The 15,383-nt window shown below is 50.0% G+C and overlaps 1 protein-coding gene across 1 annotated transcript in view; it reads left to right on the top strand.

Annotated features, from left to right (window-relative positions):
• The first annotated feature begins 6,988 nt into the window (after window positions 1-6,988).
• Window positions 6,989-15,383, top strand: part of ERBB4 (erb-b2 receptor tyrosine kinase 4) — a 576,525-nt gene continuing 568,130 nt past the window's right edge. The window contains exon 1 of the mRNA XM_058421395.1: window positions 6,989-7,082. Within this exon, the coding sequence (XP_058277378.1) occupies window positions 6,989-7,082 (94 nt within the window). The remainder of the gene's footprint in view (window positions 7,083-15,383) is intronic.

Below are 15,383 nucleotides of genomic sequence, written 5' to 3'. Positions count from 1 at the left end.
GCTATATTTGGATGTCATATATGAGCTGGAAAGAAAACAAAAATGCCCATGTCTTTGCATGTAGGTGATGGGAAGAATAATGCATCTTCTACTGGGCTGAATGAGGGTGGTGAGGCACTGGCACAAGTTTCCCAGAGAGGTGGTGGATGCCCCAGCTCTGGAAACATTCAGGGTCAGGTTGGATGGGCTTCTGAGCAACCCGATCTAGTTGAAAGTGCCCCCGCTCTTTGCAGGGCGTTTGAAAGGACCTTTAAATCCAACCTAAACTATTCTATGATTCTGTGAAATGTAAGTGAGGCTCTTGGAAAAGCAGGTTGCCAAGGAGTTTGATATATACAGGAGGACCACAAAAAAAAAAAAAAAAAAACCAAAAAAACCTACCAAACAACAACAACAACAACAAAAACCCACAAAAAAACCCCAAAAAACCCCAAAACCAAAAAAACCCCAAAAAACCAAAAGAAACACCAAACAAACAACAACAACAAAAAACAAAAACCAAAACAAACAAACCAAAAAACCCCAAACAAAAAAAAAAAAACCCAGTATGATACCCTAATTCAGAGTGGACAACATAAACCTGTTTTAGGACTCTTATAGCAACTGAAAGGGTATTTAAAAATTTTTGCTATGAATGAGATATAAGCAGCACTAAAACCCAAGTACAGTCTAAAATGTTTTCTTGAGTTCAGCCTTTAGTTCCAGAAAATACAATTACATAGACTGTGTTGTATTGGCTAGTGCTGAAATTTTGTCTTTATAAGATATTTTTTTCTATTATCTAATTGAGTGGCTTCTTTCAGGTTCCCAGAGTACTCTTCTTTGTGCTTCAAGGGAATTTTTTGTTACTCCTCAAACAATAATTCTGAAAAAAAAAAAAACCCACACACCAAAAAAGGACAAAATAGTGCATTGCACCATCCCACAATGGGCCCAGTGTTGATGCTGGATTAACTGTCCCTGGTGAATGGCTGAGCTCACATCTCTCTGCCTGCCTGGAGCTCCACTCTGCCCTGCCTCTGGGGTTATGATATCATCTCTGAAGTCGTGCAAACACAGCTGAGCTCCACACTGCTCCCATTGTAGGTCCCACTTCTTGAAACATGGGGCTGGGGATCTCAGTCAAGCAGCAGAGTTTCTCTGCAGGAGATGGAGTAGGTGGGAATACCTCCATGTCGCTCTCCCCCCACAGATGTTCACCACAAAGGCCAAGTACTTCCAAAGAGCTGCTCACCTGGCTGTCCACTGTGCACACATAGAGCCTGTATTTATCGTTCTGCTTCTCCAGGTGTGAACTGAAAAGCCTGCACCCATAAAGAAACCCCCATAATTGTCTTGACATCAGTTTGAGGTGGGCGAGCAGGTATTTCCAAGGGTCTCAGCTGTATGTAGGTGAGAAGTCATCTCCCTCTTGTACAAGCTTTCTTCTTGCGTGGCCATTTGGCTGCTTGTCACGTGTGGGTGAGGCTGTGCTGGCAGGCAAAGAGGATACTCAAGCGACTATTTCTCTCACACCAAGTGCTTGTATTTGTTTCAGGGTCGCCCACTCTGTGCAGAGATGCCTGCTTCCAGCTTTGTGCACTCTGGCACGTGTTGCCTAATGGACCAGGGCTTCTCGTTCAGCACGGCTGACAAGGAGCATCTCTGTCACCACAGCTGACACACGCTTGCTTTGTTAGATGACATAAGATGCTGCAGTGCAAGGCACAAGTTCTTCCACGCTTTCAGCTAAACAATTTACTACTGTGCTGCATATGTCCTTCTCTGGTCTAGCGAGCAGGAGGGACCTGGAGCTGGTTACACATGTCCCAGCTTGGCCAGCTCTGTCCCCCTTGACCATGCAAGGAGCAGGGGAAACAAAGTGACACACTGACCTGATGCCCTACACGTAGGGTGTTCAAACCTACACTGCCTAACAGCCCCCAGACTGCCTGCTGAGGTTTGGCCCCATGTGGCGTTTTCTGCTCTGCTATGTTGCAGCTCCTCCAACCCTCCTGCCTCTGCACCATCCCGGGCGTAAGCAAAGCCAGGGGTTTGGAATGCGTGCTTCTGGCCACAAAGTATTTTCTGCATATCAAATGCTCATCAGCGACTGGGAACACAACCAAGAAGGTTTGGGAGGAGAGGAGGAAACCACACTTGATCCCACAGAAACCACAAATCTAATTTCACACTGAAGGCCGTCAGCCAGGCACTCATTTGGTTAGGGTGGCTGTGCTGCTTTGTAGAACATGACTTTTTAATGAGCTAGGGAGGTGCATCTGAGTTTCTGCTAGTCTACACTGGCAAAGGAAAACCACCAGTGGTTAATTATCATCAGGAGAGGGGAGCAGGGGTGAAGTGGCCCTCAAAACCATCTCTGTGCACTTCCAAGTCCTGCTCTGCACAACGGGATCATGTCCCTGACCACACGCCGTCACACTCAGCCTCCCTTCCAAAGCCACCAGGATGCTGCAGCATCCTTGGCTGGGCAATGCTGACTCAGGGACAGGGTCCTGTGCCCGCTTCCCTGGCACTCCTGTTCCCCAGATATTTCACAACTAGATATAAAAATCCCTGAGTTAGAACGCTTGCAGCCGTGCTCCCTGCAAGGGAAAGCAGTAAAAGGCTGATTTACGCTCTGAACCACAAAAACCTTTTATTGCTGCTTTTTAAAATGTAACTGTCTTGCCCTTAAATGTCTAATCCCTTTCTAACCGTCTTGTGGAAGTGGCAGGGCTCTCCAGGGGTTAAAGGTGGTGTTTTTCAAGAGGATCAAGTTGTCCAGCAGGTCTCCAAAGCCACTCTTGCCCTGGCACGGCCAATCCTTCTGTCAGCAAGGGAGGAGGGCAGCAGTAAGCTATGTGCTACCAGCATGGTCCACCACATTCTCCCAGCCCTCAGCTTTCTGGGGTTGTTGGAGAGTTATTCCATCGCTTGGAGCATTCCCTGGCAGTCTTGGGCACTGCTGTTCCTTCAGGGGAGAATAAAAACCCCGAGCTGATGTAACAGAAACAGGGATTTAGGAGTTTGACTCCAGGCACATACATTTAAAGACATGCCCAATTATTTCTTCTTTTTTCTTAATTAAGATTAGTCATTTATGGCCCCTTTTAAATTCAACTTCTCAAGGAAAATATTGCTTTAGAAAAAAAAAAAAAAAAAGAAAGTAAGTAATTTCATGAACAATTAGCAAAAGCTACAGCTGCACCATAAAAGAGAAATACTGGGGGGGAGGAATATTTCAAATTGACCGGGGCATGCAAATTGTTGAATGGATGGAAAGCCAACCAAGATCCTAAGGGAGGGGTGATGCTGAAGAGGAGCAAAAGTACACAGTGTGGCATTGCTCAGTTCATTGTCAGACTTGCTGTTAATTACTGGCTTTATTAATGATTTGGAAGCGATGAGAAGTGTTAATTGCATCAGAAAATGATGCTACGTCGGGAAGAGCTGAAAGCAGAGGTGAGAGCAGAAGAAAGAGCAGCAAGAGAGGCAGGGAGGGCTGAGGGGTGTAAGAAGGATTTGACTTCATTCAGGCTCTGGGGGTTTTTCTACGGTTTCCCCCAGTAAAAGAGCATCAATAATGTTTGTGGACAAGGATGGGGCCCACAGACGTCAGACAGGAAGGTTTGGTTTGAAGCAAGAGATCCTTCCTGTCACTCTCAAGGGAGGAACAGAGACTTGCCTGTGGTGTGAGGCAGGCAGAGTCCCTGAAAAACAAAACTGATCGGCGAGGAGGGGCAGCTGAATTCAGAAGACCCTAGACTGTGTTGCAGAGCGTGTTTAAAAGAAAACCGTAAAAAGATAGTACATTGCTCTGCCTGATGTGCAGCTGAACTGAAGGAAGTGGGAAAACAAAACCCAGATTAATGTAGGAATTGCATTTAATGATCATCTCGAGAAGCCATAGGACAAAATTAAAGGAGTGAGGTGCCACAAGCTGTTAAGGAGGAAACCCTCTGCCCACCAGATGCCAGTGTTGCCCAACATTAAATCACATGGAGAAAACAACTCTGGCAAGACACTATTTGGTGCTTAAAGACACCCATTAGTCCAGCTACCCAAACACCACCACATTCAAAAACACACTTGCAACTTGCTTGGTGGAACAGTTAAATCTATTTGCAACTCATCGTTCTGGAGCTACGCAGAGGTGACAAAGCCAAGGACGAAGCACTGTGTAAAATTTTACTTTTACTGAGCAGGCCCTAAAGAAGCCCAAGCAGAGTTTTATAGCGCGGCTCCTCAGGCTGACAGTCTCCATTAACCATCGGTTAATACTGCAGCGTCAGAGCAAACCTGGAGCCGCAGCCCTGTGCTATTTAGAAAGTGTCCTTCATCCCAGCAAGAGACCTCGGGGTGAGAATATTCTGCATGAAGAGCCACTGGGTGTAAGAGCTGAGCCTCTCAGCTCTGCATTGCAGTCAGTGTGTTGTGTGCCATCCCTCCACACTACAAATAAATCCACAATTTCTCAGCTGGGTGCCTTTGGAAGCCACATACTAATACGCTTATAGGGGAAGAGAGACCAGACAAGGTTCAAATAAAGAGCTCACGTAATAAATAAACATGAGGTCAGCATGGGAACAGCAATAATTGCTTTGTATGACAAGATTTGCATAGCAAACATTTCTGATTAATGTACAGCCAGCGTCAGGTAAGGAGCCTTCACTATCGTTGCTCCATCTACACCTTCCAATCTAGAAGGTAACAGCAGCTCAAGTCAGAGCAATTAGTCACTGTTTACTGAGAGGCAGATTGAGCAAAATTTTTCTAGTTCAATATTTGAGTGAGTTTTGCCTCACAGCCTCCCATTGGATCCATTTCTGCGCCAGGCAGGGATCACGCTTCTTTCCTGGGGCAAGGAGGGATGATCAGCACTGCTGCTAATCTGCTCAGCGAGAGCACGAGCCAGCTCCCAGCCTCTCCTGCTGGCCTCACCCAGGTGGTGTTCTCGGGGAAAACCCAGAGGAAGAGGCTGAAGACCCTGCATCTCAGGGCTCTGCTTCCCGGCTGCCTTTTCTTCCACCTCCTTCTGCCTGCCAGTGAACTGCCCCTTTGCCGCCGCTGATGTTGGCTGTGGGATGCAGCACCGAGGGCAATGACACTTCCTTCTTTACAGCCTCCTTTCTGCAAAGCCTGGCTAATTCGTTCCCAGCTAAACGCTCTTCTTTGGTGAGAGCCATAATCCGACTTGAAATACTGTCTTGATTTGGGGATTTTTCTTTCTTTTTTTAAAGGCATGCGAGCTTCTGGCTTCTCTGGAAAGGAGGCAGTTTGGCTGGAGGGACTGAGGTTATTCCTCTGAGGTTAATTCCTATGGGAAAACCATTCCATTGGAGCTGATTGGAGGGAAGGCACTTACTGCTGCAGTCTTCCACCTGATCTGCTTGGGTTTGCCGGAGAAAGCTGTTAGCATCAGTGGGAAGTCACTCAAAGAAGTATTGCACAGACCAGCTGGAAAGGCATAAGGGACAGGGAGCGGAGTTCCCTCATGTAAATGAGATCCAGAAGGGCTTGATCAGGGTGAGCAGGCTTCAAAACCTAGGGCACACATTTTGGGGACATGAAGCGAAGAAGTGAAGGCATTCTCTTGTGCACTTGCAGAGTTCAGTTATGACTGAGGATGCCAATCAACTCATCAAGAGTGGTAAATGGCAGCTCCTCTCTCCCACCTGTGATGATACATTGAGATTTTCAGTCGCTGTCCTGCCGAGGCATGTCTTGATGAGATGCCGGTCCCCTGGGCCTCTTAGGAAGGACATCTGTGTCAACATTTCGCCCTTGTGCTGGGGTGGGTGGTAGTGAGTGGGATGATGGGCTGATGCTTGCAGGACCTTGGCACTGCAACTGTCCCCACCTGACAGCATCTAGGAGGTGCCACCAGGTTGGCAGCGGACATCAAGATCGGGGGTGCATTGGAGGGAGATGCCATTACACCTCTGCGCCCCAGAGTTGCAGGCAGACTGGAAAACATGGCTTTCATCAACTCCTTCAGCGCCAAGTCCACCCACCACCACACTGAAGAGTGATCACCAAGGTGCCGCCAGCCTGCCCTGAAAACCTTTCTCCCTCCTTTCCAGCCCTTCCACCCTAAAGTTTCCCACCTGCCTCGGCTGAGCACTGGGAAGCCCTGTGCTCACCTTGGTGCCGAGAGTGCAGGTGGAGTGCTCGTCTTCGCACGAGTGGCCATGAGCATTCACGGAAGTGGGTGTCTTGGGGCAGAACCCAGGGAGGAGGGGGATATGCCATGTCCTTGTCCTGATCAGGTGCATAGGGGATTCCCGCAGCGGAGAGCAGCCTGGGCGCGCTCCACGCCGCTCTCCACGCTTCAGCTGCGGCCGCCGCTGGGACGGGCTCGGCCCGCCCTGGGGCCGCTGCCGTGCCGGGGGGCCGTGTAGGGAGGTGTCCCTGTGCCCTCCGGAGCAGGGTGGCTCCCCGTGTCCCCTGACGGGACGGCAGAGTTCCCTCGGGGGCCCGCTCGCACCGCTGCTCCCGCAGCCGCCCCTCAGGCAGGGTCCGCCGGGGGCACGCAGGGCGCGCGCTCGCCCCTCAGGCCGGGCGGGGCGGGGCGAGAGCGCGGGAACGGCTCGCGCACGCCAGCGCGCGCGGCTCCGCAGGTGCGGGGCGTCCGTTTGGGAAGCGGGGGTGAGGGGTGGGGGGGGTGCGCGGGCGGTTCCGCACGGCGCCGGCCCCCGCCCGCCCCCTCGCTCCGTCCCGCTGCTCCTCCTCCTTCACCCCGCTCGCTCCTTCCTCCTCCTCCTCCTCCTCTTCCTCGACGCGCTCCCGCCGCTCCGCTCCGCGCGTGCTGGCGCTGCGCAGCGCCCCGCGGCCCGGCAGCGGCGCGGCCGCCCCGTCGGCGCCGCGGCGCGCCCGCGGAGGGGCGGCGCTGGGGGCGGCGGCTCGGCGGCGGCAACTTTTGGGAGCCGGCGGCGGCAGCGCGGAGGCTGCGCGGGGGATGGCGGCGGCCAGGCAGCGGCGGCGCTGAGGCAGCGGCGGCGGCGCGATGCCGGCGGCGGCTGGGGTGCTGCTGTGGTGGAGCTGCTGCGTGCTGGCGGCGGCGGCCGGGGCCCCGCGGGCCGCCGCGGCGGCGCAGGCAGGTGGGTGAGCGGCCGGGTCCGTCGGGAGCGGCCGGAGCGGCGCGGCGGAGCGGCGCCTTCCCGACAACTTCTCCGCGTCCCGGTGCTCGGCGCGGGCTGCGGGAGTTCTGTGCGGGTCCCTCGGAGCGGCGGCGGCGGCGGCCAGAGGGCGACAACCCCCCGCGGGAAGCGGAGCGGAGCCGGCGGTCGCGGGTCGCCCGCGCGGCAGCGCTCCGTGTCCCCGCCGGCTGTCGCCCCCCGGCCCCGGGGCCGCCCTTGCGGCCGGAGCCCCGGCCGGGCGCCGTGTGTGTCCCTGCAGGTGCCGCTGCCGCCCCGACGGGGCCGCGCTCCCGAACTTCGCGTCGCGGCGCGCTGGGCGGGCGAGGCAGCGTTCGTCCCCCGTACACCTGTGCGTTCATGTGCGCGGAGCGTCCCGATCCCGGGGCGTAAACAGCGGGCCGAGGTGTTTGCGCACCGGGGAGGGCGAGCAGGCGGCTTGGAAGTTAACGCTGGAAAAGGCGCTTTTTCCTCCGGCGGGGTCTGCCCGGAATTTTTAACTTTCTGGAGGGAAACTTGCGGCGTTGGCTTGAATTTTGTTTTCCTGTTGGCATCCGAGCAGCGCTTTCTGCCGCCGTAGTACGAGCTGTGCCGGCTCAGTCGCCCGGGGAGAGCGCTGGGATCGTCCCCCGCTGCATCGCCCCTTTGCTGTGAATAAAACATGAAAAGGAAATTTCTTCAGTCTTTGTAACTTTTTTTTTTTTCCCTCCCCGGTGATACGAAATATATGCTGTTTGGGCGGTATTGGTGCAACAGCTCCTCGTTCTCGCAATTTCGTTTGTATTTTGGGGCTTCATGTAACAGAAGGACGGATACGTTTGATGAGAAGCGAAAAGAGCGTGTGTCCTGGCTTTTCCTGCCTGATTGGGCTTTGAGGGCGGTTTTTAATCTTGGGGCACAGTTTACTTTTTTGCTGTGTGATTGTTTCCTAACCCTCGAAATCGGGAGGGGTGAAATGCTGGGCTGCTGCTTTCTTTTATATATTCCTGCGGTTTGAATCGGTAAATCCCCGCTGAAGAATGGCACTCCTTGTTTCACAGGCGCTGCTTCGGTGTACCTTTTTTCCTGCTTCCATGCTTGCACGCAGCCTGACCGTTCGCCTCACTTGATACTTTTCTGTCTCACACTTTTCCCGTAGCCTGCCCCGGTTTTGGGTAGCAGCTGTCAAGCTGAGATGCTCCCTCCCGTGCTCTCCAGCAATCTTGCCCGCCGCTCGGACCAGGCTGTTGGCATGGACAATCACAACGACTCTCCATTGATGGATTTATACCCCAGTGAAAATAAAAAAAACATTGGTCCAGGGTTGCTTGCCTGCCTTCCTGCCGTCTCTGGGGAAGCCTCCTGGATCTGTGCTGCTCAGAAGCCTCTGTGCCCTGCACTGTGCAAACCAGAAAATCCGTTTATTAAAATGGAAGGGTTGGAGTTACATTTCCTATTTGGAGGGGTTTAGGCACTGCTGTGGGCACTGGCAGCTAGTAATGACTGAGTCTTGCTACTTGGTGCTTGCTGGAATAGCAAGGCAGGCTGGACAGGGAGCCATGATTTGCAAGTATTTAGGACCCCCCCCCCAGATTTTCAGAATTTGGGCTCTCTTGGCTTTTGGGGGCAATAGGATGGAGCTCTGGCTGCCACCCTCATTTTTGGTGCATTGAGAAAGATGGTGATGCCGTCGCTCGTGCAAGCAAGCTGTTAGCCAAAGTTTTGATTTCACTATCCTGTGTGTGTTGGTTAAAATGTAAATATGTAAACAAGTTGGGTTTTTTTGATTTCTTCTGTCGCCGTGCTTGGTCATATAATGTTTGCAGTGCACAGCTCAGTCGGGGTCACGTGAGCCAAACAGCTTGGGCTGTTACCTGGAAGCTGGCGAGTCTTTGTTCTGCTTGAAAATAGCTGATAAATTAACTCCATTTTCTGATATGTGGGGTTGGTGAGTTGTTAAATAATTACAGCCAAATTAACTCAGTCCTGTTTGAAGTATTCAGCTGTTCTGAGAATTATCGTACTTCAAATATTTTTGCAGTTTATATTTTCTTTTCTTTTTTTATTTTATTTCTCAGTGAGAAGCGTGTTCAGGCTGATGTATGGGCAGTCTTTAATTTCATGCCTTTACTCCTCTCTGGGCTGTGTCAGATGGGACATGCCACACACCTTCAGAGAGATGCAGCTCCTCTCCTTTGTTACAGCCCTTCTTGGCACCTCTCCCGTTTATTCCGCCACAATGTCTATTTGATGGTTAAAATTAGGCTGAGCTCTGAGTGCCTTTGCAAAGGCACGATAAATATTGACTGAGAGTTTCAGCCTGTCACCGCCTTCAGAGAGCCTGGCCCCTGCACGGGGGTCGCTCTGGCTGGGCTTTTTTGCCAAAGGGGAGCGGGTGCTGTTGTGGGCTCGGTGCCCTCCTGGGTGTCCCCCCCCGTGCCCTACAGCCCTTCAGGTGTGTGCGGGGATATCTCTGCCCGGTAGCCAGGGCAGCCCGCTGCCGTGCCTGCGTGTTCCTTGGGAGCACTGCGAGCCAGCCCTGCTGCAGGGCACAGGAGACTGGTTCTGGCAGCGCTCTTGGGGGCGTCCCCAGCGATCCTGGGGCTGCTCCTGTGCCTGCACCTGCCCTGCCGAGACCGGCACTGCGGAGTGCCCCAGTGACTGAGCTGTGACTTTGCTTTTGAAAAGAGACGGTAATTGATGTTTATGTGTATGGAATTTGGCACTAGGAGCTGTGCTTATTAACATGAAAACAGTGATAATAAGGACCTGAAATACATGCCTTATGAGCAAAGCAAATGAGACTTGGCAGTAGCAGCTCATGAAGGGAGAAGCCTTTCTCCTGAGCCTTCACGGTAGTGAAGTGGGATGGGTAGCAGAGAAAGGCACGTTTGGTCCGTGGCAGCAAAGGGCCCAGCACCCTGTGGGTGCTCCTGGCTGAGCCCCAAGTGCTGCATTGCACTCCTGACCGTAATGCCAAGTTGTACTGAAATGTGCCTTCAGTCTTCTAGCAGGGCATTAGCCACACACCTTAATCGAATTAAATGTTTTATTCTAGTTTTCAGGGGATTTTGGTTTGTTTTTTAATTAAATTTAAGCAAAGCACAGCACATTGACTCGGCCTGTTATCTGGAAGCACAACCTGTGGTCCAGAGCATGTGCATCTTCCAAAGGCTTTTCGGGAGAAGCACCTTTCTGTGAGTCACTGGCCAGGGCTGGGGGCTGGCTGGGGTGGGTGCTGAGCATTTCCTGGGCGGTGGTGGTGGGGCACACGGGGTGGCCAGCCCGCAGCCTGGCTCTGTGAGCATCTCTAGGTGGCAGCAGCCCCCAGGAGCTCCCAGAAAGAGGACGAACTGCCTGGGGCTGGGTCTGTGATTTCCCAGGCTCTCCTCCTTCTGTTCAGCTCTCCTCCACAGCCTTCTCCCAGGCCAAGGAGCAGCTTTTCAGGTAGCCGACAATCAGCCGTCCCCGGGGTGCCCCAGCATCCCCACCTCTTGTGCCCCTGCATGTGTGACAGGGGAGGTGTAAGAGCATGCTGGGCGAGTGACCTAAGCACTGAAGTGCTTATAACATGAGCAGCCAGAGCAGCTCAGGTGGCTTGTTCTGGAGGACTCGTTAAGATAAACACGAAGTCAGTACCAGACTCATGACTGGGTTCTTAAGGTGAATGAGTCCAAACTGGGAATAAAGTCCTTGGTCTTAACAGTGTAGGAACTCTTGTAATAAGCTAGGAAAGAAAATAGGAGCTACATGGTCACTCAGCAGCATGGGCTCAGATCAGCTGGTCCTTCTGCAGTACATGTACTTGCTAAAAAAGGTGATGTAGCCCATAGGTATTATTTCATTTTTCTGTTTTTGCATGACAACAACCCCTCTCCTGATTTCCTTAGGACAGTAAGGGTGACCCGGTATGTAGTGGTTGGTGTGGGGCAATAGGATGGTTCCCTGGAGGTGTATGAACTTCGTGTCCTGCCGGTGCAGATTGGGGTTTAGTGCTGTGCAGCCAGGCATTTATGCTCTCAGAACCATAGGCAAGTGATGGCAGCTACGTGGAAACAGCTAAGCCCGGTCTGCCCTTGTGGGCTCTACACACTCTCAATGCATTGAGGCAATTTTCCTGGGAAAGGAGAGGGGGCTCGTTCATGGGATTTGGTTTTTACTGTGGCAGGAGTGAAGGCACGATGAGGTGAGCGCAGCTGGGTTGTTTCCCGTGAATCAGTTGTGTGCTGACAAGTCCTCGGGTTGTGCAACAGACTCTGATTTTCACTGACTTAAAGGTTTTGCTTTTGCAAACAAGTGCAGGCTGCTAGTGGATTTTATGTGTGCCCACGTAGCCAAAGCTGAATTATCCCATGGGAGTACTGCAATCTGCCAGAAAGATTCATCATTTCAGCAACTTTAGTTAATGTTTGTTGAGTGACTTCTTGTTTTGGAGGAGCACTTTAAGCCGTGCTCAGTGGCAGTTCCCTTGTGATGAGCTGTGTGTCCACGTGATAAATGGTCTCATTTCTACTGTCCGCTACCTCTGCTGGGCATATGGGCACATGCCAAGCCTCCTGAAGTCTTTGAACAGCTGCTGCTATATATATCTCCTTATTTTCTCTTTTTTTCCCAGCCTGCCAGGGAAACTTGTCCTTCTTCCCACTTTGCGTAAAGGGTGTGCAAAGTCCAGGGCAGATGAGTATTTGCTCGTGCATCAGTGATTTGTGAGGGTCTGATGTTGGCTGATGTTTGGGCAGCAAAGTCAATTATTCAACCTGCAGGAGCACATAGTGATCACATCATAAGCTTGTGCTGAATACCAAGAATAGAAATATATATGAGGAATAGAAATTCTTACTGAAAGAGTGTAAAAATATATTTTTCTTTTCTGGTGGTAACTGCTTTTTGTTTCTATGCCTGAAGCCTATAAACTCTATCTCTTGGCAAAGGAGGAGGTAGAAAAATCAAGTAAATAAAAGGCAAAGTAAGCCTCAGACTTTTAGCAGATACAGTTCTTTTTGAACTATATAAAAAAAAAAAAAAAACGATCAGTCATTGTATAGTGTTCCTGTCAAGTCCTTTTTTGTGACTTCTAAGATTATACCCATGTATAAATAAAGAGCTTCTTTCTCTCCCAGTGTCTGTGCAGCTACACGTACAATCACTGGATGGGCATTTATAACTTGATCTTTCTTAATCTCCTAATAAGTCAGCAGTGCAATGTGGGCTCTTGTCACATGGTGACATGCTCCTGTGTCTCATCACCAGCTGCTGTTGAGCTTACAGAAATACAGAGCTTGCAGAAATCTTCCAAAATCCCCCTGGGGTCCAGCCCAAGCTCAGAGCAGTACTGGCTGTGGTACCAGGGTCTGAGCTGCCCCGTGGCCGGCAGGTCTCTCTCCTGGGCTGTGCTCCCAGAGGAACTGCGGAGGAAGCTGGGCTGTGGGACGTGCTGCTGATGGGCTTTAAATTCATGTGGAGAGGCTACTGTGGCACTGCAAGGGCATTATGTGACCCTTTGCCCGCAGCTGCTTGACTAAACTGCCTAATAAATGTCTATTTAATGAGTTGTGATACCTGACCTCTCTCTTTTTTTCACCCCTCCCAATTGCGATTCATGTAGGAAGCGGATCATGCCAGAGGGAGGTTGAGTAAAAAAGCTTGTGCGCTGTAAGAAAAACAAACAAAACCCCTTTCTGAGCAAAATTGGGTTACGGAAAAGTTGGAAGAGCCCAAAACTGTGAAACAGTGACGCAGCCTTGGCCATAGCATTGCTGCAAGAGCAGGACACTCTTGTGTACCGCAGTGGTGATGATACACTGGATAAAGCTCTGAAATCTATGCCTGCCTTACTGGTTTTAACTGTGACTTGGCTCTTTCTGCTCCACTGATACTCTCCAAATGGTGCTTCCATTCCTTTGTTTCTTTTTTTTTCCCAAGAAAACCTCTTCTGTGGGGCAGGCACCTCTCAGTTGCTGCTGCTTGCTGAGCTCCCTGAACAGGTATTGCAGATGTGCTTGCATGCCTTGCATTTCAGCTCATGCTTAAATAACCTTGGTGTGCAGAGCTCGACGTGCAGGGAAGAGATTTGTGGCGGCATTTGGCTCATTTGAAGCCCTGCCAGCTGCTGAGGATCTTTTCCTGTGGACACCGCCCCCGTGGCAGGGGCTGGTACGGGTAGGTTGGAGCTGCTTTGGTGCACACGGAGGAAGGAAAACCATTACACTTGATACATATCCCAATGTTCAATTTTCATTAATTGAAATTACGTTGAAATATTGAACATTTTAAACATAAAAGTTTATGTACCATGGTTAGTGTGCTAATGGAATATTTTAGTAGTCTTTTAAGGTTAATGTCGCAGCCAGATGCGACGATAAGCATTTGTTCCTAAGAATTATTTTGCTTTAACCCCTTTTCCGAGGTTGTCTGTGTTCTGGTGAGTGTCTGTCCATGTGCGTTCATTCTGCGCTGTGCCTGCCAGCCAGCTGTCGTTTTAAGGTGGTCTTTTTGTCATCCAATCCACTATGCAAAGTTGAATTGTAGTTATTTTGCTCATTATCTTTGGCAGTAAAAATGTATTTATTTAAATTTAAATTGCTGTTTGCTAAGGATATGTGACATTATTTAGAATTCAGTATTATTTTATTATCTCTTTGAAAGGATAAAAAAAGGCTCATTTATTTCAAGAGATATTTCTGCAAGCATGTAAAAATACCAATGAAGTAGCTAACGTTTTCCAGTTGTTGTTGACTTCAAATTTAGCAACCATTGTCCCTGTTGATATATTTGATGCTCTAAAAATGTACTTGACATTAAGTAGGAAGCTGAAGTGATTGGTAGGCAGATAATATTCTTCAGTAGCTATTAATAATGCTCAGAGGACATATGCATTGGAGCGTATGGAAAAAGCCATGGAACTGTGTAGGATGGAGGCAAAAATAATCCATGTAGCTGTTTGATTTGAAAACCATCCTTATGTACCTCAGTGACTGCTGCCTGAATTAGCACATTGTGAACAGCAGAAACCGATATGCAAACAGAATGGTGTGCAGCTAATTATGTTTAGAAAATTGAGGTTCGATCCCTGCTATTTCACTTCTTCCATGAGCTGACTCAGACCCGGTGAAGTGTGTGGGGACCCCATTCTGCAGGGGGCTCTGGTGGTGGAAGCTGGGAGTTGTTCTCTCCAGAGCCAGCTTAGCTCAGGGGATTGAGGGAATTAATATCCCATTAAGAGAAAATGCAAAATTTTCAAAACAAATACAAAGTCGTCGCCACTCTTCTCTCTTCCTTTTCTGTTCCTTTAGCCACAGGAGGACTTCTGTGCCAGCAGCGTGAGTTTCTGCCTGGATTTCTCAGCACAGGGTATTTCACTGTCCCCAGGAGTTTCGAACTGCTCTTAAAATTACGCATGCTTGGATCCTCTCGTGCAACATGTTTTAAACTGCTGCCAGCTCACTCAGCTGCGCTGCCCTGGTGTTACCTGGGGCTGCTCTGTGTATGGGGAAGATCACATTAGAAAAATACGGAATTATTAGAGCCTATAAACAGTGGTGATAACTTGTACAGCATTTATGTCGCCCTCATGCTGCATAACACGCTCGAGTCCTCGGCTAGGTTTGTTTCTAGTTGCTTCGGTGTCGCTGTGAAACTTCACTGTATCACGGTAAAACAAGCAGCTGCCGTGTAATGTGGTGCCTGCAGCACAGGTGAGGGGTTCTTTCTGGAGCAGCCAACAACTGTAGTGATGCTTCACATTTTCCCTGGCTCGGTCCAGCTTCTGAGGAAGGAAACAAAACCAGGTCTGTGCTGAATGTTTCTGGCTGTCCAAGGGTTTTGGTGTTCAGCTTGAACCTTTAATAAAATTGCTAATAAAAGATTATTTAAGAAGCTTTTGCTGCTTGTGGTAGCCAAAGATTTGGGACGGAAGGAGATTGCTAATCTTCCAAAAACAGAAAAAAAAAAAGGCAAACAGGTTCACACAGTGTTACCTGCTGCGAATTTCTTCATGTTAATTTTAATCCAAAGATTTCGGATTGTGAGAATCTCAGTCTTCACAAAAAGAAGAAAAACCCCATCTTTAGCTGCTCTGCATGCAGAAAAAAAGTCAAAACTCATGTGGCTTAAGAAATGGGGGGAAGTTTCCAGAGACTGTTTTTTTATAAGCCATATTTTTAAAATCCTTTGTAGTATTTTATACAGGGGCGGGTTGAATTGTGGTTTTGCAGTGTCTTGCAAATATTGCTGGTGGAATTTGGCGATGGAAATGTGAGTTCATTAAGACTTAATAGCTTTGGTCCA

This window comes from Hirundo rustica, chromosome 7, assembly GCF_015227805.2.
Source record: "Hirundo rustica isolate bHirRus1 chromosome 7, bHirRus1.pri.v3, whole genome shotgun sequence".
Taxonomy (NCBI): Eukaryota; Metazoa; Chordata; class Aves; order Passeriformes; family Hirundinidae; genus Hirundo; species Hirundo rustica.
The sequence above is the reverse complement of the archived record's forward strand: the minus strand, read 5'-3'. Positions and strand labels throughout refer to the sequence as shown.